The sequence below is a fragment of the Somniosus microcephalus genome, chromosome 23 (assembly GCF_052327205.1).
Source record: "Somniosus microcephalus isolate GS21.2 chromosome 23, FLI_Smic_1.0, whole genome shotgun sequence".
NCBI lineage: Eukaryota > Metazoa > Chordata > Chondrichthyes > Squaliformes > Somniosidae > Somniosus > Somniosus microcephalus.
Window position 1 is genome coordinate 20290433 of NC_141009.1, and position 26434 is coordinate 20316866.

General features: G+C 41.0%; 1 protein-coding gene across 6 annotated transcripts in view; it reads left to right on the forward strand.

Annotated features, from left to right (window-relative positions):
• The window catches only part of LOC147101722 (disabled homolog 2-interacting protein-like), an 824147-nt gene that overhangs the window by 415077 nt on the left and 382636 nt on the right, over positions 1-26434 (forward strand). Inside the window, exon 1 of one of the 6 annotated variants that reach the window (XM_085965572.1) lies at positions 5147-7202. The exons of the other annotated variants lie outside the window; for them this stretch is intronic. Within the exon in view, the coding sequence (XP_085821698.1) occupies positions 7082-7202 (121 nt within the window). The 5' untranslated portion in view covers positions 5147-7081. Of the gene's footprint in view, positions 1-5146; positions 7203-26434 lie in introns of those variants that run through there. 6 annotated transcript variants of the gene reach the window in all.

Here is a 26434-nt window from a genome sequence, read left to right on the forward strand (position 1 = left end):
ACTTATGCTGAGTTATGCCCCCTTCCTTTGGCATTTTGTGGCCATATTGCTTTGTATTTTAGTTATATTCAACAAGAAATTGGCCTCTTTCATATTACATTACAATAGAATTACATAGACTTTTACAGCATAAAAACAGGACATTCAGCCCAATGGGTCTATACCAGTCTCCCACCTTGCTCAATCCCACCCTATTTACATATCCTTCTATTGTTTTCTCCATCATGCACTTATCTAGCTTTCCCTTCAATGCACCTGTGCTGTTCGCCTCAACCATTCCATGTGGTAGTGAGTTGGATATTCTCACCACTCGGAATAAAGCAGTTTCTCCTGAATTTCTTACAGGATTTATTGGTGACTATCTTTATATTTTGATTTTTGTAATTTTGAAGGGATGGACCTTACTTTCTAACTCAAAGTCAAAATTAGTCCTCAATCCAACACCACTTTGATCCCTGCACAAGAAGCGATTGGATTTCATATTCCAAAAATGCGGTCACTCACCAATATAACAACAAACAAAATACTGCAGATGCTGGAAAAATGAAACAAAACCAGAAAATGCTGAAAACTCTTAGCAAGTCGGGTAGCATCTGTAATAAATCCTGTTTCTGCTGCATCTCAAACCTTTTTTTTTCCACAGAGAGCCGGGTGCTTCTTGTCCATATCCCTTCCATTGTGATGTTACTCAGATAATGTCATTTCGCCAGATCCACCTTTATTAAGGCCAGGGGACAATCTGCCTGCATAAAGAAGAGAGAGCATAGTCTGCATCAGGGTGTTGCTGGATTTCTTTCATTATTAGTGACATTGCTGCCCACTACTCTGGAAAATTATGAACTTAACTCCTAGCCCCTCAGATGGGAATGGTTAGTGAGACCTCACGAGCAAACAAACTGGCTGTTGTGCACTACAGGAAAAGAGCATTAGATCTGTCTTGGGCGGTAATGAAGGATGTATGGCATCTATGATGTCAGCCGTGATTCAGTGGTAACACTCTCGCCTCTGAATCAGACGGTTGTAGGTTCTAGTCCCACTCTGTAAGTACAAGACTTGAGTACAAAAATCTAGGCTGATACTCCAGTGCTGCACTGTCGGAGGTATCGTTTTTCAGATGAAACGTTAAACCAAAGCCCCTTCGGGTGGACATAAAAGACCCCATGGCACTATTTTGAAGAAGAACAGGGGAGTTCTCCCTGGTGTCCTGGCCAATACTTATCCCTCAACCAACATTACTAAAAACATTATCTGGTCGTTATCACATTGCTGTTTGTGGGAGCTTGCTGTGTGCAGATTGGCTGCCACGTTTCCTACGTTACAACAGTACCTATACTTCAAAAGTACTTCATTAGCTGTAAGGCACTTTGTGACGTCCTGAGGCTATGAAAGGCCCTATATAAATGCAAGTCTTTCTTTTACTAAACTAATTCCACAGTTTGCCTATAACAGAGAAAACAGAAGAGATTTTGAATTTGGTGTCTAGATAAAGATGTCTGAGTTTTCTGTGATTTTATTTTTGCAATACTACTGATTGAAGACAAGAAGCTTAATTATATCAAAGCTTTTGTGGTAGTTACTGAATTTTTTGTTGCACAGAAGTCAATTCAGTAGAGAAGTGCCTCACTCTCCAGATTTATGAAGGAACTCTGGAACACCAAACTTGTAATGTAACAGGACCTAGACCTATTGCTTCATAAAGCCCCCTTTGAGTCAGTGACTCTTGAAACTTTATTGCTTGTGAGTAATATGGTTCCCTCATTGATGGAAATAAAAATCATATGTCACAGACCTCTGTGCAGGTCTTGGCACAGACCATCAGGTAGGGATAAATCATACATTCAGTACCACATAGCTGGCAGTCAAATCTACATTATTATTTGCTACAAAACTGGCAGGGGTGTAATTAATATCATCATGAAACACAAGATCACACAGAGGTCTAAACAAGTTGAAATGAGTTTTCAAATCCTGCTTGTGACTCATTCTGTTATGCAAAGAAATGCAACTAGCACTAATGTGTCTTGACATGAGACTTTATGATAGCATAAAGAAAACATGCATTTGGTTGATGAACAGCCTGTCTATTACAGTTGTTGCATCAGCAGTTTCCTCGGGAGGTGATCAGTTGCTGTACCTTCAGCGGAAGATCGGCAGAAACCCTGGCTATACAGTTTATCCAGAGTTTCCCCTGATTTTCCGCTGAAGTTATGGTGGCTGATCAGAGGACTAATTGCACACGTTTGTAATGCGGTATTCAGTTATTAAATGGTCATTAGTGTATTGGGTTTTGGTACTTCTTTCAAGTCACAGGTTCAACTCTAACGACTGTCGAGCCACTTTATTTATTGGTACTTTTACTTGGAAAGTTGAACGATAGCAGAGCTGGAAACCGGCATGAGTTGAATTTCTCCCCCAGTAATTCATGTTCCCATGACACTACCTTCAAAATAAATAAATTGTTAGGCATAACTGTTTTGTACAATACACATTGTAATGTAAGTGGTACAGATGAAACTGGTTTTCATTTTTCTGTGTTGATTGACTGTCTGGTATAAGTGCTAAATGTTTCTAAATTTCACAACTCCCTTTCCGATGGGAAATAAGTGATTGTTAAATGGTCAAAAGTTGAAATGTACTTATCCTTTATCACTCAAAAACAATTTATTGGAAAAATCTGTGTGTGTGAAATATCACTTTGTTTGGATCTTAAATGTACGTCATCAGGGAGTACTGAGGTAGTTACTTATGGATCTGTGCGACAGGAGCCATGGTACTTCTATCAGCAACCAAACACAACATACCTCAGAGGAAGCATAGTGAATTCTAGATGAATTTTCAATCATTTCTAACCTATCACAGATACTACAGCCTGCTGCTGTTCTTACAGCTTCTGAAAAAATTGAATTTGCATATCCTATAAATATTTTAATTATATTTCATAATTTCCCAGTGCATATGCTTATTGAGCAGCTATCTCTTTATACCTGATAATATGAGACATCTTGTGCCCATTGGCTTTGATTAGGCAGAAAATCTATCCCAGAATTGCAAGGAGTCAGTAAAGTTTTCAGTAAATTCACTTTATATTGATTATTAAGATTTTTTTTTAAAGTTTTCAGCTTCTGGTGTAGAAAGGGACTTTTCTTTCTAAGACATTGATGGTAATCTGGGACTACGATGCAACCATGGCCAAATATGTTATTGACATAAAATAATATATAATAGTCTAATTTTCATACCATAATCCTCATGACAAATGTGGTCACTTCCATAAGCATAACATTTTGAGGTTTTGCAGTATATGTTATTGAAGTTTGACACTGTTTGGCTCTGAAAACTGTTGCATAAGTATATGTGCTATTCATTCCTACTTTTCATAATTATAATTTAGATAGACTGGTGGCCTAGATTTTCCACTCGAGTTACACTGGTTTCACCCTGCGTTCCACCACCTCTTCTGGAATTTTACGGCAATATGACGTGGATGTTTAATCATTTCGCCCATACAAGGGCAGGAGTTTTGTAATGATGACAATATCTCATCCAACATATATTCCATTATTGGTGCCATAGCATCACTGGATGAAAGGGATCCCTGGCAGCCAGTGCTCTTACGGGTGACAAAAGTCCTTTTCCATTTTAAATGATGAAAAAGCCTATGCTGTCAATTGCAGAACGATTCATTGCATGCACTTTGGCACCTTTTTAAAAAAATTAAAAAAAATCGGCCCATTTTTTAAACAGTATAACAGGTACAGAGAACCTCCTACACGCTATATTGTAGCAGACCTCGTTTCAACCCATCCTAGGACAGTGTCCTAGGCCCAATCATCTTCAGCTGCTTCATCAATGGCCTTCCCTCCAACATAATGTCAGAAATGGGGATGTTCGCTGATGACTGTACAGTGTTCAGTGCCATTCACAATTCCTCAGATAATGAAGCAGACCATGTCCACATGCAACAACACCTGGACGACGTTCAGGCGTGGGCTGATAAGTGGCAGGTAACATTCGTGCCAGGCAATGACTATCTCCAACAAGCGAGAGTCTAACCACCACCCCTTAACATTCAGCGGCATTACCAATGCCAAATCCCCCACCATCAACATCCTGGGGGGGTCACCATTGACCAGAAACTTAACTGGACCAGCCACATAAATACTGTGGCAACAAGAGCAGGTTAGAGGCTAGGTATTCTGCAGCGAGTGTCTCACCTCCTGACTCCCCAAAGCCTTTCCACCGTCTACAAGGCACAAGTCAGAAGTGTGATGGAATACTCTCCACTTGCCTGGATGAGTGCAGCTCCAACAACACTCAAGAAACTTGACACCATCCAGGACAAAGCAGCCCACTTGATTGGCACCCCATCCACCATTTCAGCATTCACTCCCTCCACCACCGGTGTACCGTGGCTGCAGTGTGTACCATCTACAAGATGCACTGCAGCAACTCGCCAAGGTTTCTTCGCCAGCACCTCCCAAACCCGGGACCTCTTTCACCTAGAAGGACAAGGGCAGCAGGCGCATAGGAACACCACCACCTCTAAGTTCCCCTCCAAGTTACATACCATCCTGACTTGGAAGCATATCGCCAACCCTTCATCGTCGCTGGGTCAAAATCCCGGAACTCCCTACCTAACAGCACTGTGGGAGTACCTTCACCTCATGGACTGCAGCGGTTCAAGAAGGCGGCTCACCACCACCTTCTCAAGGGCAACTAGGGATGGGCAATAAATGCTGGCCTTGCCAGCGATGCCCACATCCCATAAACGAATAATAAAAAATCCTGGCGGAATGCCCAGGAGAGGCTGGGGAAACTGCTGAAAAATTTAATATGACTCTGGCCCAAGGATCAGAAGTATATTCTTGTGACCAGCAGAATTCCTGTCCTCTGTGTAAGGGTCCTATGTGACATGAATCTGGGCAATCGCAATCTCAATCCAGTTCCTTGTGGGCATTGGTACATAGCATGAAACTATCCCTAATTCGACCCTAATTGGCAGTGTCACTCAGAGACCACAGGATGGCTGGTGTGGAGAATGAAAAAAAAGTCATGCTGATGCAATAAATTGTGCTCTAGTGAGGTTGGGGCTGAGGGACCTTGTTGGGCAGAACAGAAGGAGCTTTACTCTGCTTCTGGCTCTGGTGTACTCGACAGGGAGCACTTGATGCTGACCGTGCATCTGAAGTGGGAAGAGCTCCCATTTGTCAGCGCTAATATTCCCCACCTTGGATATATAAAATATTAGAATTTCTTAAAAAAAATATATGCTGTGTAAATACTTTTTCAAAATATTTTGTGCAATGTAAATGGATTTATGCAGCAAATGATCTATCTCATAAAGTCAGAAAATTGGAGGCATTGCAATAGCGTGGAGAATGCTAATAAAATTATGACCATATGCTGTTAATTGAAACAGCCCACAGTGCTGTAATTAGAACACAATTAAAAAAAATCATTTAAAAGTAATGTTGTTTGCAGGTGACTGTAATAAACTGATAGCCGTAGGAAAACAATTTTGAGCTTCAAAGGAATTTCTTAGCCTGGAGGCAGCAGCCTACAGTGTCTATCAGATTTGTGCAGCACACAGGGGAGGGTGAAAAGACTTTTAGGAAATATAAGATTTTGGCCTTTACCTTTTTTTGAATTCCTTCCTGTTCATAAGTTGTCAATTCTGCTGTGGTTAATCTGCTTTCAAATTTACATTATTTTACTGACCCGAGGTAAAACTTTACCTCTTAAACATTCCCAAGCTGAAATTTTGTGACGAGCATAACTGTACGATTCCTGTCTTTTGAGAACTGGCACTTCCTGAAAATCCTGTTTCCATAGGCAACCGGTCAGCTATTGACCCAAATGTACCTTCCTGTCTTGAATTGGCATTTTACTTACAAGTTTCCATATAAAGCCTAGAGTTTTTCCATTCACTTAGGGACATTGAGATGTCTAATTTCCAGCCATAAAATGTAATTGTTCATGCCTTCTAACATATTGCAGTTTTTTAACTTGGAAAAAGATAAAAGAAAAAAATCTTTAGTAAAGCAGCTTTTGCAATTATTGACAATACTGGATATGTTCTAAATATAATGAACATCTACCTAATTAATTCATATGTATTTTTTAATGAATACTCAATAATTTTTCCACTATCCTTGTCAACATGCATTAATTTTCACTCCTTTAATAAATGAAAACTTATTTTCTTATCCAGTGATGAGGATTTGTGCAACCCACTGAGTTTAAAATAACACACTAAACTGCAGCATGTACAGTGAAAATATGTAGCTGTAAGTAAGATACTTATGGTTTTTTTATGAGTATGTCTGTAAAGTTTACCTTGTTCATATTCAGTATTCCCCACAGGCAAAGCAAATAACGTAAACTAGTACTGAATATTGAACTTCCTGATTTGCTTATAAAACTTCATTACTCAATGTGAATTTCAGTGCTGAGGGCTAGAGCATATTCCAAAGTTCAGCTTTAATTCCAGTCTGAAATTGGATTCATCTGTTGTCCAGCTGTGAACTTGCCTACTTGACCCGAATTCATCTAATGTTAACTTGATTGGCTCATTTCCGTACTGCCTTTAACTTCGCATGGGCCCCATGTATTCTTTGAAAACCTGGAATAGATTCCTACAGAGCAACTACTTTTAGCATACTGTGTTAATGTTTTAGTTTAATACTTGGTAGACTGTGGTCAAACGGAATTTGTGCAAGTAGTGTATTTACAATTAAACTTAGCAGTGGGATATGAATGTCTGATATGTTTTATTCTTTTGCAACAGTATAAGCCGTCTCAATGTGACTGGAAGGACTCCAGTTCAGGATTTTTTAAAGCTCAACTTTTGTTCTCTGGTCCATAGCACGCTGACAGCATTCAGTTTCCAAATGTAACAAGCTTATCTTCTCAGAGTAGTGCATGAGTATGACTAACAACAGGCTTGGGCAAGCTTGCACTTTCAAAAAAATTCTGTTATGGAATATTGCTTTGCGCATTAACCCTAATGAAGGACTTTCAGCGCTGAGGAGTTTGATCTGGACAGATTGAAGAAATTACTGGCAAAGCAACAGATGACAAAATGTCAGTTAACAGCAGAAAAACCTCTGGACGTCCATCCTATTACTACAGACTGTTGGGAAGGTCACGTCTTCAGAGACAACGCAGTCGTTCCAGGAGCCGCAACAGGCCAGGCAGCAGGGGTAATATAGATAGAGTTTTAACCAGAGTACAGTTCTACAAAATCCTAATCTGTCCCACGCTTTGTCTCCATATTTAAAACCTTTTTTAATATTACAAATGTGAAATTACAATCCGAATCTTGCATGCCTCCAGTGATTGCTTCCCATGTTGCATAACTATCTGTTTTTAGTGTATTATGTGGAAAAAGCGACATTAGAAAATATGTCTCCAGTCCAATTCACACCATGATAAAGGTGTGCTTTACTGCAATCTTGCCAAAGTATAAGTTGAAATTTCTTCAGTAGTTAAAACGTAACATTTTTTATCATAAACTAAAAAGGAACTGATATTAAAAAGTAAAGAATAGAAATGTCACAATGAAAGAACCTCAGATCATCTTGACTACTTTATATTGCACATCTAGATTGCTGCTGCTGCTAAGATCTATGGCATGGTGTTACTGTAACCATCACTTTTTAAATACTAATTGTAAATGTTGCCACAATAATTATTTTCCCTGCTGCTGTTTTCTGCTTTATTGTAATGCAAAATTGAAAATAGTCTAAAGACAATATTAACCATTACTCAATAGAAGCAATAAGGTAAATAGAACAGATTGACTTTTTCCCTTGTGCAAATATAAATCCTATAAAAGCTGTAAAATTGTGACTAAAGCCAGAAAAGATAGGATAGAGTACATTGGAGGTTTTTTTGGGTATTCGTTTCCCCAAATCGGCAGTTTTGTTTCAATGAAACAAGTTATACCTTAAACTTAAGCTGGAGAATATCCATCACAAAGCAGCCCTCTATTATTGATTACTTTCGTGGTAAAACTCAAGTGTCTTTTGTGATCAAAGATGTATTTGACAGACTTGTGAGGATTTACTGTGTATATAAATGGACTAACAGTGACTTGAGCAAAGCATGGGTTGCTGCTAAAGACATAACACCTGTCATTTTGTGTATGTGTGTGCTGATTTAGTGAAAGCTTTTGGCAGCGCACACTAGAAGTCAGGTCAGTAAGACTGTTCTTGCTTGAGGGAGCTGCTGCTATGGTTAGATCATACTGTTGTTTACAGATGCATTTGTTAACTTTATAGCAATGGCTGTAAAATAAAATTAAGTGCATTTACTCTGAATTGATTTGTAATGCACACTCATGTGGAACTGAAAGATGAGCATTTTTTAAAATATCCAAACGAAATCCACATTACAAATGATAATGTCAGCTGATATTGAATCCTCAGTCATTATCTTGTATATCTAGATAGGGAAAGATTTTCTAGCTCCTTTGTAAACTTTAAAGTTTTTTCTGTTTCTATTTTGTAGGCAAATTGTTGATAAAATGATACAAATGCAAACTATTGTTTCCCTCATCTGGTTTGGTACTGCATCTTTAAAACAGTGGATTTCAAACTTTACTGTTCAAGGAACCAACTGCAAATATTGACACACTGCAAATATTGACACACTCCCAGGCTCCACGTCCTAACCTGCAAAAGAGCATGTCAGCTATGCAAAGAAAAGCCATGCTCTCACTGCAGAAAACTTTTTTTTAATTAGATGTACAGCAACGACATTAATCTCCTAATAAGCCAACAAATAATAAAAGAAATTAGAAGATAAGATCTGTGCTTGAGGTATATGCAGTATGCCTGCCGCTCAGATGGAGAGCTATCTGCTGAACTCTGGCATTAAATTCAGCCGCATAGCAACTGATTTTCAGGCTCTACGCACCATCCTAAGGCCCCAAAATGGCAGGCAGGAAGCACACGTACACTTTCGACTAGAAGTGCTCCACCTGCCATAATGGATTAGGAAAAACAAGAGGCATCCTTTAACCACACCTGAAGTAGGCGTTGGACTGTATGCATATGCAAATAAGGAGACAAACTCCTGCTTCAGGTCCCCACTCCAACATTGGTTTGCCCTGACGCAGCCAGGGAAACCAACCCTAAACATCGCCTGCATAAAAAAGGTAAGTTACTTACCAAAATCAGCATTCTGAATGCTGCCGACTCGAGATCCCCAACCTCCGACCTCCAGGGCCCCTTCCCCCGACCTCCCTCCCTCTAATCACACCATTCACGATCCCCCGGACCACCGTTCCCCACCCGAGGCCCGATCTCTTCCCTCCCCGAGAATCCGATTGACCCCCACCCCAAGGCCTGATCGCGACCCCCAGATCACCCCCCCCGACCTCCGATCACTTACCTGTGAGCAAGAACTTGCAGTACTTACCTGCGTGCTCTCCTGCTGCAGCGTGTTTTCAGTCTAATGAGGTCCGAGGCCCAATATCCAGGGCTCTCCGGACCTCGCTGTCTGTACACAGGGTAATTATGCTGCTCAGATTCCAGCTTTTTTTCCCCACAAATATTTTGAGATGTTCAGTTGCATTAATGGAAAGGCATGTTTAAACATAAATCAATATGTCTCAGATGCTGGAGTGTTTCTGCTTGTTGGGGTCAGTAAACTTTGCAAGGAGTGGTGTTTTGTGTTTAGCTAGATGTGGAAAATTATTTGATAGATGCCTCAGGAACACAGGTAGCAAGTTGCCAAACTTGTAACCAGAGCAGAACAGAGGTTTCTGTCCCTAGGCTCTGCCCCTTTAGTTTAGCTGCTACTGTTAAGCAGTGAGTTTAATCAAGTCGCTTCTTCAGCCTTATTCTGTAGTTGGGCGGGTAAAGTAAATTAGATTGTCAGCTCGATTTCTAGCAAATGCATTATATTGACTAATCAGAGAGTGGTGATGGTGCTAATCTTATTGCCATCTGAAACTCAGACCATCTCCGGTGAGAAAATAAATGGAAAGTAGGGAACTATAATAAATCTCTTAATTTAAATTAGGGGGAAAAAACCTTGGTAAGTGACTGAGTGAATATGTTCAGGAGTACTAACTGACAAGCTAGCCTCGCAGTACAGTGTAGTCCAATGGAATATTTACCACTAGACAATGTCAGTAAATTACAGAATAGATTAGCTGTCTGAGGAACGTCTGGTTTTCACAGTTTCGGACTTGAACATTCATCTTCTAAATTAATTTTTGATGTGTTTCTTTTGACGGTCTTATTTAAATTCAAACCGCTGTAACTTGAATTTCATTTTTCTGCATTTTTAAAGAGTACAAGGGTTTTAACTGATAATGACCTCTGGCAGCTGCTATTGGAGCAAGGGCCTTTTTATAAGACTCATTATTTTTTCATGAGATACATTATTGTCCCAGCATTTAGTAAGTCTGCAAGTCTAGTAGGATTTGAATATAACAATGTGCATGCCAGGACATAATATATGAAAGTGTAACACACTTACAGACAGATTTATTCACATTAAATATTTAAAATGACTATACATTATATAATGAATCCATCCATCTCTCGTATTTGTCGTGCACGATGAATTTAATGCAGTGAAATAGCACCGAACCAATCGCTTGGGTCCAGCCAATCAGGCACTATATGCTCATATACTTTTTATATAGCTTTTTTTTAATGGGAAATGTAATATATTGGAGACGTCACTAGTGATGATGAGTTCCAGCAGTTTTTTCACCCTCAGTTATGACGGGCATTCACTTTTGTGCAAGAATATCCAGAGCTCACTGTCTTTTTCTAGTTATTCTGTTGCTGCATATTAAGTAGACTCTTAAGTGCCTCCTATAAATTAATTTTCACAAACCATTTTCTGCTGCTGACCATTAGCTATTATTTCACATGTGCTATTTATCATTATTGATTCCCATCTATATGAATGAATGCCGTGGCTGGTGAAGCTACGGGTGCACATTTGTGTTTCTCTCTCCATGATGCAGCATGTCTAGTCCAACACACTTTGCTGCCTGCGGACTTAGTTATCTTAACCTCTCATCTTTGCTAGAAAACATTGAGCCAGATTCTGATCTTAGACCTTGAGTAATCTTTATTGGCAGACGGGAGAAATGTCTGAGTACAGTTTTATCTTGCATGTCTTCTTTGTTTCTGCTGTGGAATAATAGGCTTGATATAATTGGCCTGTTGTAAATTATTCTAGTTTAATTATAATTCATTGATGTTTTGAAAAAAAATATTGTGACATGCTGGTGCTTATCAGATCTAATCATAATTGGCCCTATCTATTTGACTGTAATACATTAATTAGTGGCAGCTATGAGAATCTGCACATTAGACTTTCCGTTACTCCACACTGCCCTCAGATTCAGCAGGTATGCAAAGTAATCAATGCTGTTGAAATTTGAAATGAGATCAAGTAAGTATATTACCATCGGTTAGCACTGTGTATTTGATTATAATGGCAGCCAGAAGAATAAAGAAGCAACACCATGATTCATGTGGGAGATCCATAGTTGAGTTCAGCCTAAGAGTTAAAGTTCAAGTTAGTCTAAGGTCTTGAGCTGTACAGAGCCACATAGTGACCAGGAGAACAGAGCTATGGTGGAGGCAGAGGTTAATTTGGAAATTGGACAAGGTTGTTCCAGCCACTGAAATTTTAAGCAAGGCTGGCAAAAAGATGGCTGTTATTTTCTGACTAAACTTGTGTTCCATTTGGAGATTCGTACATGGTGCTCTAAGGTGTGGTGCAAATGCCCTGCAATGTTCACAGAATCACAGAAACCCCACAGTGCAGATAGAGGCCATTTCGGCCCATCGAGCCTGCACCGACACACATCCCACCTGATCCCCGTAACCCCTACACCAACACATATCCCACCCTATCCCTGTAACCCCACGTATTTAATCCCCTAACACTAAGGGTCAATTTATCATAGCCAATCAACCTAACCCGCACATCTTTGGACTGTGGGAGGAAACCGGAGCACCCGGAGAAAACCCACGCAAACACGGGGAGAATGTGCAAACTCCACACAGACAGTCGCCCGAGGCCGGATTCGAACCCGGGTCTCTGGCGCTGTGAGGCAACAGTGCTAACCACTATGCCACCATGTTGAACAATGTGTGAAAATTTCAGTAAATTAGCCCTTTCAGTCAAATACTGCAGTAGTAGCCTCTCGTCTATATCAGGCTGTGATTTATTCAGAAATACAGCTTTTCCAATGGAAGGAATTTTTAGGTGCAGTGTTGCAATTCTAAATTTTGCTGTTGATTTATACATATTACAAATAGATAAATATTTCATTATATGCTGATGCTATAGAACAGCATTCATTCCACTCTTTGTACAGTTGTGTATAAAAGCATATTAAATGTAACAATCATAACATTCGTTAGAAAATAGGTGACTGAGTAATAGCATCCTGTTGTGCGATGAAGTTCTGGAGGATGAACTTTAATTTCCTGCTGATGTTTCCCATGCTCTGCATCAAGAAATGGTAAAGCCAAGAAAAACAAGTGATGTTCAGACATACATTGTACATTCCACAACATTTCAGCAGCTAACCTGATAAACTGCACTGTAAGTGGCCCCATGCAAAGTCAATTATTGGCTGCACTGAAAATAGATTTGTTAATGGGGTCTCTTATTTTATTGCTATAGAACTCAGCACAAAAGCAGGGCATTTAGCACAATGTACTTGTGCCAGTGTTAGCTCTGCAACTGGAGCTATTTACTCAAATCCCACTTCCCTGCCCTTTTCTCATCCTTTTATTTTCTTCCTTTTGAAATATTTACCCAATCCTTTTTAAATGGTGTTCTAGCAACTGCCTCATTAGTCACTAATAGTAAAGCAATCCATGTTCTACATAGGATTAGATAGAATATACTGCACAGAAACAGGCCATTCGGCCCAACCAGTCCATGCCGGCGTTTATGCTCCACTCGAGCCTCCTCCCGTCTTTCCTCATCTAAATCTATCAGCATAACCCACTATTCCCTTCTCCCTCATATGCTTATCTAGCTTCCCATTAAATTCATCTACGCTATTCGTTTCAACCACTCCCTGTGGGAGCGAGTTCCACATTCTCACCACTCTCTGGGTAAAAAAGTTCCTTCTAAATTCTCTGTTTGATTTCTTGGTGACTATCTTATATTGATAGCCTCTAGTTCTGCTATTCCCACAAGTGGAAATACTCTCTCTGTATCTACTCTATCAAAATCTTTCATAATTTTAAAGATCTCAATTAGGTCACCCCTCAGCCATCTCTTTTCAAGAGAAAGGCGACCCAGCCTGTTCATCCTTTCCTGATGGGTATACTCTTGCATTTCTGGTATCATCCTTGTAAATCTTTTTTGCACCCTCTCCAGTGCCTCAACATGAAGACGGGACTTCGTCTCCACAAGGACTGTGCAGTGGTCACTTCCACCAATGCTGTCATGCCCAGCCCTGTCGACCCTGCAAAGTCCTCCTTACCAACATCTGGGGGCTTGTGCCAAAATTGGGAGAGCTGTCCCACAGACTAGTCAAGCAACAGCCTGACATAGTCATAATTACCGAATCATACCTTACAACCAATGTCCCAGACACCACCATCACCATCCCTGGGTATGTCCTGTCCCACCAGCAGGACAGACCCACCAGAGGTGGTGGCACCGTGGTATACAGTCGGGAGGGAGTAGCCCTGGGAGTCCTCAACATTGACTCAGGACCCCATGAGGTCTCATGGCATCAAGTCAAACATGGGCAAGGAAACCTCCTGCTAATTACCACCTACTGCCCTCCCTCAGCTGATGAATCAGTACTCCTTCATGTTGAACACCAATTGGAAGAAGCACTGAGAGTAGCAAGGGCACAAAATGTCCTCTGGGTGGGGGACTTCAATGTCCATCACCAAGAGTGGCTCGGTAGCACCACAACTGACTGAGCTGGCCGAGTCCTAAAGGACATAGCTGCCAGACTGGGTCTGCGACAGGTGGTGAGGGAACCAACAAGAGGGAAAAACCAACTTGATCTCGTCCTCACCAATCTACCTGTTGCAGATGCATCTGTCCATGACAGCATTGGTGGAAGTGACCACCGCACAGTCCTTGTGGAGACGAAGTCCTGTCTTTATGTTGTGAATACTCTCCACCGTGTTGTGTGGCACTACCACCGTGCTAAATGGGACAGATTTCGAACAGATCTGGCAACTCAAAACTGGGCATCCATGAGGCGCTGTGGGCCATCAGCAGCAGCAGAATTGTATTCAACCACAATCTGTAACCTCATGGCCCGGCATATCCCTCACTACCATTACCATCAAGCCGGGAGATCAACCCTGGTTTAACGAAGAGTGCAGGAGAGCATGCCGGGAACAGCACCAGGCATACTGAAAAATGAGGTGTCAACCTGGTGAGGCTACAACACAGGACTACTTGCATGCCAAACAACGGAAGCAACATGCGATAGACAGAGCTAAGCGATCTCACAACCATCGGATCAAATCAAAGCTCTGCAGTCCTGCCACATCCAGTCGTGAGTGGTGGTGGACAATTAAACAGTTAACAGGAGGAGGAGGCTCCAAAAATACCCCCATCCTCAATGATGGTGGAGCCCAGCACGTGAGTGCAAAAGACAAGGCTGAAGCATTTGCAACTATCTTCAGCCAGAAGTGCCGAGTGGATGATCCATCTCGGCCTCCTCCTGAGGTCCCCAGCATCACAGATGCCAGTCTTCAGCCCATTCAATTTACTCCACGTGATGTCAAGAAACGGCTGAAGACACTGGATACTGCAAAGGCTATGGGCCCTGACAACATTCCGGCAATAGTACTGAAGACTTGTGCTCCAGAACTAGCTGCGCCCCTAGCCAAGCTGTTCCAGTACAGCTACAACACTGGCATCTACCCGGCAATGTGGAAAATTGCCCAAGTATGTCCTGTCTACAAAAAGCAGGACAAAGCCGACCCGGCCAATTACCGTCCCATCAGTCTACTCTCAATCATCAGCAAAGTGATGGAAGGTGTCGTCGACAGTGCTATCAAGCGGCACTTACTCAGCAATAACCTGCTAACTGACGCCCAGTTTGGGTTCCGCCAGGGCCACTCAGCTCCTGACCTCATTACAGCCTTGGTCCAAACATGGACAAAAGAGCTGAACTCAAGAGGTGAGGTGAGAGTGACTGCCCTTGACATCAAGGCAGCATTTGATCGAGTGTGGCATCAAGGAGCCCGAGCAAAACTGAAGTCAATGGGAATCAAGGGGAAAACTCTCCATTGGTTGGAATCATACCTAGCACAAAGGAAGTTGGCTGTGGTTGTTGGAGGTCATTCATCTCAATCACATGACATCACTGCAGGAGTTCCTCAGGGCAGTGTCCTAGGCCCAACCATCTTCAGCTGTTTCATCAATGACCTTCCCTCCATCATAAGGTCAGAAGTGGGGATGTTCGCTGATGATTGCACACTGTTCAGCACCATTCGAGACTCGTCAGATACTGACGCAGTCCGTGTCCATATGCAGCAAGACCTGGACAACATTCAGACTTGGGCTGACAAGTGGCAAGTAACATTCGCACCACACAAGTGCCAGGCAATGACCATCCCCAACAAGCGAGACTCTAACCATCTCCCCTTGACATTCAATGGCATTACCATCGCTGAATCCCCCACTATCAACATCCTGGGGGTTACCATTGATCAGAAACTGAACTGGACCAGCCATATAAATACTGTGGCTACAAGAGCAGGCCAGAGGCTGGGAATTCTGCGGCGAGTGTCTCACCTCCTGACTCCCCAAAGCCTTTCCACCATCTACAAGGCACAAGTCAGGAGTGTGATGGAATACTCTCCACTTGCCTGGATGAGTGCAGCTCCAACAACACTCAAGAAGCTCGACACCATTCAGGATAAAGCAGCCCGCTTGATTGGCACTCCATCCACCACCTTCAACATTCACTCCCTCCACCACCAGCGCACTGTGGCTGCAGTGTGTACCATCTACAAGATGCACTGCAGCAACTCGCCAAAGTTCCTTCAACAGCACCTTCCAAACCCGCGACCTCTACCACATAGAAGGACAAGGGCAGCAGACGCATGGGAACATCACCACCTACAAGTTCCCCTCCAAGCCACACACCATCCTGACTTGGACCTGTATCGCCGTTCCTTCACTGTCGCTGGGCCAAAATCCTGGAACTCCCTTCCTAACAGCATTGTGGGTGTACCTACACCATATGGACTGCAGCGGTACAAGAAGGCGGCTCACCACCATCTTCTCAAGGGCAATTAGGGATGGGCACTAAATGCAGGCCTAGCCAGCGACGCCCACATCCCATCATTGAATTAAAAAAATATATCCTTTTTATAATACAGCGACCAGAATTGTATGCAGTGTGGTCTGACCAAGGTTCGATACAAGTTTAGCATAACTTCTCTACTTTTCAATTCAATCCCTCTAGAAATAAACCCTAGTGTTTGGTTTGTTTTTTTATATGGCTTTGTTAACCTGTGTCGCTACTTTCAGTGAGTTGTGTACTTGTACTCCGAGATCCCTTTGCTCTTCTACCCTACTTAAATTCGTATTTTCCAAGTAATATGTGACTTCTCTTTTTCTTATCAAAATGTAATACCTCACATGTATCTGTGTTGAATTTCATTTGCCAATTATATGCCCATTCTTCAAGTTTATTAATGTCGTCTTGTAATTTGTTACAGTCCTCCTCAGTATTGACTATTCCCCCCAATTTGGTGTCATCTGTAAATTTAGAAATTGTGTTTTTGATTCCAAAGTCTAAATCGTTAATATAAATTGTGAACAACAGTGGTCCCAGCACACTGATCCTTATCGAATATCACTTCCCACCTTCTGCCACTCTGAATACCTACCCTTTACCCCTACTCTCTGCTTTCTGTCTTTAAGCCAGCTAGTTATCCATTCTGCTACGTGTCTCCTGACCACATTCTCTGACCTTATTCATTAGTCTGTTATGTGGTACCTTTATCGAAGACCTTTTGAAAATCTAGATAAATTACAACTACTGCATTACCCTTGCCTACTCTTACAACTACTGCATTACCCTTGCCTACTCTCTCTGTTACCTCTTCTAAAAATTCAGTGAGGTTGGTCAAGCAAGACTTTCCCTTTTGAAATCCGGGCTGACTATTCATTATTATATTTTTGGTTTCTAGATGTTCTTCTATTTTCTCCTTTAGTAGGGATTCCATTATTTTTCCTACCAGCGATGTTAAGCTGACTGGTCTATAGTTCCCTGGACATGTTCTATCTCCCTTATATATAGATATTAGATTAGCTATCCACCAGTCCTCTGGCACAACACCTTGTTCTAATGAATTATTAAATATGTGTAGTAATGTCTCTGCTATCTCTCCCCTAGATTCTTTTAAAATGCATGGATGTAATCTGTCCAGACCAGAGGTTTTATCCTCTTTGAGTTTAATTAGTTTATTTAATATTTCTCCTTTTTTATGTTAAATGCAGTTATCTCATTTCTAATCTCATCATCCAATGTCATGTCCACCTGTTTTGTCTCCCTGGTAAATACTGAAGTTAAGTAATTATTTAATATTTCTGCCATCTCTCTATCACTGCCTGTGATATTATCTTGTCCTTTAGTGGCCCTATTCCCATCCCGACTCTCTTTTATTTATGTGCCTGTAAAATATTTTACTATTTTGTTTCATGTTCCTTGATAATTTAATTTCATAGTTCCTTTTTGCCTTTCTTACTGTTTTTTAACTTCTCTCCTAATCTCTTTGTATTCTCTCTTGTCATGCTCTCCCCTGCTGTCCATGTACTTAGTGTATGCCTCTTTCCTTACCCTCAATTTTTCCCTTCTGTCTTTATTCATCCATGATGTCTCATTAGTGTTTAGCTTGTTATTTTTTAGCAGAATATATATTTTCCCAGACTCTGTTGAACACCATTTTAAATATTTCCCACTGCTGTTCTACATCATTATTTGCCAAAATTGTTCATTTTATTTTCCCAAGTTTTATTCTCAGCCCCGCAAAATCAGCTTTTCTCCAATCTATTACCTTGGTCTTCATCATACTTATGTCATTTTAATTATTATCTTAAAGTATATTATATGTCCTAATAACCCTTTGTGTGAAAAAATTCTTCTAAATTTCCCCGCTCATTCTTCTAGTGATAATCATGAGTCTATGTCCCTGATACCATTTTTTTTCAAGCAATGGAAACAATCTTTCACTATTTACTCTCAAAACCTTTCATAATTTTGAAAACTCTATTAGATGTTCCAGTGGAAGAAGCACCAGTTTTTCAACTGTTTCTTGATATTATTCTATTGAATCTTCACTGTATCTTTTCCATGGCTCTAATATCCTTCCTATAATTGGATGCCTAGAATTGCATGTAATACTCTAATTGTGATCTAACCAATGCCTTGTACAAATTCAATATAACTTTCATGCTCCTTTATTTATATTTCATTGTATTGCTGCACTGTCGGAGGTGCCGTCTTTTGGATGAGACATTAAACCAAGTCTGCCCAATCAGGTAGATGTAAAAGATCCCACAGCACTATTTGAAGAGGAGCAGGGAAGTTCTACTGGTGTCCTGGCCAACATTTATCCCTCAACCAACACCATCAAAAACAGATTAACTGGTCATTATCTTATTGTTGTTTGTGGCCTTTTCTGTGCATGAATTGACTGCCACATTTACCGACAAACAATAGTAGCTACACTTCAAAAGTAAATCATTGACTATAAAACACTTTGGGATCTGCTGAAGACATGAAAAGCGCTATATAGACGCAAGTTCATTCTTTCTCTTTTTACAAAAATAAGAATCCCATTTGTCTTTTTCATGGCCTTTCCTACCTTCACCCCTATCTCTAAAGATTTATGTATTTTTACCCCTAGATTTTTCTGTTTTTCTACTGTTAAGGATCTTGTCTTTTAGTGTATAATTTCTTTCGCATTTTTATGCATTGACTTGCAGCTGTAACCAATCTACCCACTCCACTACTAACTTTTCTACATTCCCCCTGCAATGTTTTATATTTTTATTCCAAAAAGACCCAACAATTTATCCCTATTTTTTGCTTTCTGTTCCCTAGCCATTGCTCTGTTTAAGTACCTACAATTCAGTTAGTACCATGTGCCTTCATGTGACACCTTATCAAAACACCTCAGAAAATCTTGCAGATGTTTTGAAAATATTTTTTGTTTTTAAAAAAAATGATGATGAGTGGCACTCAATTTTCTTTTTGAAGAAAAATGCTTTTTTGATGCCTGGGTGGGGTATAAGTGATTTGATGATAGAATCCAGAGATGAAAATGCTATTTTTCAATGTCCTGTTTTAAAGATGCTATTTGAAGTTAGGTGGCAGCTGGAACTTGAAGAGATCATATCTAGGAATAGAAGCAACCAAGCTAAACAATATTCACTTTCAAACATACAACTTGCTACGACAAGCAGTTCATCACAATAACTTACAGAGCAAAGCTTCATTTCTGTCTCTACACTGTTTATGCTATCCTGCTATAATGGCTTATCCATTGTGTGATAAGAACGTTGCCTGTTTACATTGAAACAGTCATTTGCATTTTACAGGAGCACACTATAGGAATAAAGCACACTTTATTTTTCACCTTTGGACAGTCCACAGCATCTTTATTTTTAAAAGGACACAGGCAAAACCAGTAGGTAATACTCAGTTTTCTTTTAATTACAATGTTTATTTTTGTTTAGTGACTACACAGCCTGTTTATAGAACTTTGATAGTTTAGTTGTGTTCTTAAATATGCTAGATGATGTAAAATTCACTGATGCTGTGCTTTCAGCAGGCAAAGGAGCAGGAATCAAAGAATCAGCACTACAGTTTTCTACCCCTATCTCTGACCTGGCCTCCTTTTGAATACAAGGGGGAATTTTAATTGCCCAGAATGGGCAGTTGGGGGGGTGGGGGGGTGGGTGTTGCAAATTCAAAAATGGGAAACCCAACCCGCCTTCAACACTTCTGGTTTTAATGGAGGCGGGTTGGGGGGACGGCGAATAACCTGCTCTCCAGAGGCGGGTCAGTTATTAAAATATTTTAATGAGGCTGCATGCTTCAAATTTTAGCTGCGTTTTAAATTGAATGGCTGTGGGCCAGGGTTCCCAGGGCTGTGGAAACCCGACCGCTGAAGGGAGGTGAGAATGGCCGGATCCACCAGGTAAGTGCCTTTCCAGCACTGCTTGTGGGCCAGGAGGAGCAGGAGTGCTTCCCTCCCAAGCCACGCGATCGGACCCTGTGATCTATCACCCGCCCCCCTCCAAACTCTCCGTCCTGCGAATAATCAACTTTCCTGTAATGTTCCTTTAACTTCACTTACTGTTTTTTTAAACAGCCCTCGTAGATGATTCAAAATAAGCAGTATAATTTTTCAATTATTTACTCTTTTAAAATTTTACACACCGTACTGCACAAAATATACTGTAAGATCATTCTAAGAAGTTAAAAACCTTTTTGAACAAAATCTGAATGCATCACGAATGGAAAGCATAATTTGCTATGCATAGTTAAATGAGTATTCAGACTATGCATCATTTCAGACTTCTAGCTGAACAAATGCAATAGCCACAATAAATCATACCAAACGGACTGTAATGAGTTGAAATATCCCTATAAAATGGAAAATGGTGTGCAACTATTGACTATCTTTGAGACCAAGTGCTAAGATATTGCTCGAAGGTTAGCTGTAACACGTTAGGACTCGTGCAGCCAGTGTTTCTTTTTAATTACAGCCTATGAGTTACAGTCAGCTTTTAATAATTCAACCACAGTGCAATATGGTTCAAATACTCCAGACCATAATATCCAACTTTAATTTTTAGGTTCATGTAATCCAAAATAGATGTAAATCTGGTCTGCTGGAAATAGATTTCAAGTTCCATGGATAAATTGTATTGGTTCCCTTAATAGACAAACTTTTGCAATCATGTATCTAGGTTAGAATCCAGATTCCAGAGTTCCTGTAAAAGAACAATATTCTAACCAAGTACATCATCCAGTTTGCTTCTGTTGACCATGTTATTTAGCTTGTATTCGCAGAAAGCATTGATGGCTAAATGTTTATTGCTGTGTGTCACCCTATTATGGCAATTGTTTCTATCACACTTCTACTCCAAAACATTATGACCCAGGCCATAACCTTTGACTTTTTGTGATCAATAATCATTTGTTTTATGGTGTAACAGAAACCATCTAATAGGATTCTGGTGAAATTGCAGTTCTTTCAAAGTTATATTTGTTTATTGATACCAACCCATGAACAGATACACCTGGCAATAATGGCTAACTTTGTTTTTTTATTACTGTAATCCAAAATGGGTGTTTATCTTATCTGTTAAAAATATACATTAGGGCAATTAGGTTAAGTATGATACATGTTAGTGGCATACTTAACAGATACAAAGGCCACGATTTTGCAAATGGATGCGGCTTGAGAGCGGGTCAGCTGGTTTCCGGGTTCCAGTCCCGCCCCCAGCTGCATCCGGCCACTGGGTGTGATTTTACGTCGATTGGCCTTGTTAAGCCCGCCCTGCGGGCTTGCTGGCCAATTAAGAGGAAGCCGGTCAGATGATGTCATTTGATGATGCGTCATCTGCTGGTTTTCTTAAAGGGACCACGCACAATTTTTCTTTGACAACTCATTTCTCAGTGTTTGACAGCATTGAGATGCTGCAAACAATGACTGTTCACAGGTGAGCTCTTACACCTAGGCTCTCCAGTGACTCCCTCCTTAGGCTAGATCCAATGGCAGCTGCAGGTGAGGTTACAGAAGCGATCTGTCACTTGTGAGAGAGGTTCTCCCAATGAGGTGGGACGAGAGAGCCAATTCAAAACCTGTTACCTACAGAAAAGAGAGAGATATATATATATATATTTAAAATGATTTTCCCAACATTTCCTTACCTCTGAAACTCACCAGTGCACCATTGGATCCTTCACACCACTTCTGCAGCTGCCCTCAATGCAGAAACACTACAGCAGACTCACAACACGCCACACTTACCTGGCGTGGTGTCCGGATGTCAGGGAACCCGAGGCAGAAGTGGCAAAATTGAAAAAGAGCCTGTTAACAAGTATCAAGTACCTGTTAACAGCCAGGTAAGTGGCTATAATCCTCTTCCCACCGCTAGATGTCGGGTCCATGCGCAAATTGGGGACCCGACATTTGGGAAGATTGATTTGGAAGTGGGTTGATAGCGGGTTTCCTGCCTGCTATCAATCTTTGCGATTTTGACTGGTCCCGCCTCCAATTACACACTGAGGACCGGCAAAATTCCGGCCTCAGTTTAGATATTCTGTAAGTTTCTCAAATTGGTCAAGAATGAAAAGAAGGCAGATTGGATAGGGTAGTTTGATGGACCAGGATGTTGGGAAAGATTTAGGCTTCCATCTACAATTCCTCACGTCGTTCCACCATGAAGCTGTGCCTCACAGGGAAAGAGGGAAAATCTGAGGGTGAATGGATGCTCCAAGTGGCTCAATTTAAGCGCAGTACTGGAAGAAATCTAGGACTAGTTGCCTTTTTTATGGGAAATTATACATGTGGCACCAATATTTAAAGGACATGGAAAAAAGTTTTTTAAAAATACATTAAAAGTGGGGATTTATGCTTCAATAAAGAGACTGTCATGTGAAGCATTGTGTAAATTCCTGAAGCATCTTTAAATCACATTCCTCCTTTAATTCTGTTCCATTAAAGTTAGTGAGTGACATGAATCTTGTCATTCATGTGGAAATTACTTATGAAATGATACTGGGCGGCCCGCTGGTGGCGCTGTCCAGGGAGAGTATAAATACTTGGGCATAGGCCCAGCTTGCTCAGGACATTCTTTAACAGGAACTAGTGAAGGACACAACTAGGTCTCCATGTTGAAAAACAGTTGATTAAAGCCTTGTTTAATACTCAGACCAAGTGCCTAGTAGTTTTCTTACGTCAGTGAGTGTTAGTGAATGGTCCTTACATCTTTAGACCTAATCTGTTAAAACAATTTTAGCATAATAGTTGCATTAAAATATCATTACCAAACTTAGTATTTACTTTTATTACTTTAAGTATGTCTTGTATATAAAAGGTACTTTATTCAATACCATTGTGAGGAATTCCATTGTACTGTCACTGTAAAGGTAGCTGGAAGCAGAATTAGCTTTGTGTATAAATACATACTTCTGTGCTGTAGAAATTTAAAAGCTAAAGATGAAGAGTTCTAAGATGGCTGTTGCCTCAGTTTTTCTAGCTGCTGGGAGAAGGATCTTGTCTCCAATTTCCATATTGTATTAATGTTAATTAAGACAGATAAATGCCATTTGAAGGCGTAACCAATTCCCTCCTGTGGATCATTCAATCTGGAAATGGCGGTAACTTATTTCTGCATTATTTTATGTCTTCCATGAATTCACTGTGAGGCTCATGAATTTCAAATACAAATGATACACTTAAGCCTTTGGTTTGGGAGGGCTCTAGAGACAGAGAATGAAAGACTGAACCACAAAAGCATGGGAAGCACAGGGACATCTTGAGTCAATTGGAACTGAAAGCAAATTAGACTGTTGGTAAGGTGATATTCACTGTTGTCAGCACCAGAATGTAGTTTTAACAGATTAGGCCTTTTACAGTATGCATTGGATCAGAGTTTGTGCTGTTCTGTAGGTGTCCTCCTTCAGCAAATAGATCCAATTATTCGGAATCTGAGCCCAGCTCGAATACGGTGCATTGTTAATATAATCTGCAGGGAGCACTAGTATTACGTGAATCCTAAAGATTACAAGGTCTCTGCAGATGCTGAAATTCGCTCTGGTTTTTGGTACACAGGGACACCACTTTTGGGAAGTACAGCAATAAGGAACAGCTCATCAAAATACCCTAAAATTATATTCCATTGCTGGTAGAAAGTTGTAGGAGATACCTGTATTATTACGACCATACACAAGCATTGTTTATCATGCTGAGAATTTTGTTTATGCTGCTTTTTTGGGAGCAGCATTCAGCCATGCTTTCCTCATGCCAGCCCCCAAAACCAAGGCTGCAATTATTCACCCAATTTTGCCTTTAGCAACGTTAGTGATACCATCTCTTGGAAGAGCTGGTCTTATATATGTGTTTCGCTGGCTGTGCACAGTTCCTCCATAGCAGTTTAAGCAGACAGTATAACTGGACTCTCCATGCTCATACCACTATGCAAATTGTACCATCAATACTGTCAGAGAATCCGAAATCATCAAAATTAAGAGTTATGGTCATCTTGAAAGAGATGGTAGTGCCATCTCTTGTGCTTCAATTTATCTGCAGGTGGTCTTGGTGCAAATGACACAGCTCTGTAACTGCCTCTCTGCTAATCCTTTGCTGTGCTGCTACCTTATTGTACACATAGAATCATAAAATGGTTAAAGCACAGTAGGAGGCCATTTGGCCCGTCGCGCCGGTGCCGGCTCTCTGCAAGAGCACTTCAGCTAGTCCCAATCCACCGCCCTTTCTCCATAGCCCTGCAAATTTTTTCCTTCAGGTACTTATCTAATTCCCTTTTGAAAGCCACGATTGAATCTGCCTCCACCACCCTTTCAGGCAGTGCATTCCAGATCATAACCACTCGCTGCGTAAAAAGTTTTTCCTCATGTCGTGTCTGGATCTTCTGCCAGTCACCTTAAATCTGTGTCCTCCGGTTCGCGACCCTTCTGCCAATGGGAACAGTTTCTCTCTATCTACTCTGTCTAGACCCCACATGATTTTGAACACCTCTATCAAATCTCCTCTCAATCTTCTCTGCTCTAAGGAGAACAACCCCAGCTTCTCCAGTCTGTCCATGTAACTGAAGACCCTCATTCATGGAACCATTCTTGTAAATCTTTTCTGCACCTTCTCTGAAGCCTTCACATCCTTCCTAAAGTGCAGTGCCCAGAATTGGACACACTACTCCAGTTGTGGCTGAACCAGTGTTTTATAAAGGTTCATCATAACTTCCTTGCTTTTGTACTCTATGCCTCTATTTATAAAGCCCAGGATTCGGTATGCTTTTTTAACCGCTTTCTCAACCTGCCCTGCCACCTTCAACAATTTGCGCACATATACCTCTATGTCTCTCTGTTCCTACACCTCCTTTAGAATTGTACCCTTTAGTTTATATTGCCTCTCCTCGTTCTTCCTACCAAAATGTATCACTTCGCACTTTTCTGCATTAAACTTCATCTGCCACGTGTCCGCCCATTCCACCAGCCTGTCTATGTCCTCTTGAAGTCTATCCCCACCCTCCTCACTGTTCACTATACTTCCAAGTTTTATGTCATATGCAAATTTTGAAATTGTGCCCTGTACACCTAAGTCCAAATCATTAATATATATCAAGAAAAGCAGCGGTCCTAGTACCGACCCCTGGGGAACACTACTGTGTACCTTCCTCCAGATCGAAAAACAACTGTTCACCACTACTCTGTTTCCTGTCACTTAGCCAATTTAGTATCCATGCTGCCACTGCCCCTTTTATTCCATGGGCTTCAACTTTGCTGGCAAGCCCATTATGTGGCACTTTATCAAATGCCTTTTGGAAGTCCATGTACACCACATCAACCACATTGCCCTCGTCAACCCTCTCTTTCACCTCATCAAAAAATTCAACCAAGTTAGTTAAACACGATTTGCCTTTAACAAATCCGTGCTGACTTCCCTTAATTAATCCACACTTGTCCAAGTGACTCTTAATTTTGTCCTGGATTATAGTTTGTAAAAACTTCCCCACCACTGAGGTTAAACTGACTGGCCTGTAGTTGCTGGGTTTATCCTTACACCCTTTTTTGAACAAGGGTATAACATTTGCAATTCTCTAGTCCTCTGGCACCATCCCCGTATCCAAGGAGGATTGGAAGATTATGGCCAGTACCTCTGCAATTTCCACCTTTACTTCCATCAGCATCCTAGGATGCATCCCATATGGTCCTGGTGACTTATCTACGTTAAGTACAGCCAGCCTTTCTAGTACCTCCTCTATCAATTTTTATCCCATACAATATCTCAACTACCTCCTTTTTCACTATGACTTTGGCAGTATCTTCTTCCTTGGTAAACACAATCAAACAAAATCTCTGTTAAAATTGGCTAGGCTTCCCCGCTGTCACCCTCGGATGGACCAGCCGCTCCGCAGGTTGCGTTCCTGCCTGGGACTTAAAATCAACCCATGAGCTTGATGTAGCGTCACTTGGAGAGACTCTGCTATGCCTTATCCAGCTATGTTACTGCTGATCATCATGTCCATTGAGCCACTTTAGGAATCGGGTCTGTGAATCCCATCCTCTAGTTTCTCTCCATTTGACAACTCGGAATATTGAAGAGAGACAAGAGAGCCTCTTATAGTTTGGAACAACAGTCTGTGGATTAATGAGAGATGCTTTCACTGTGCTTATGACCTGAGAATTTGG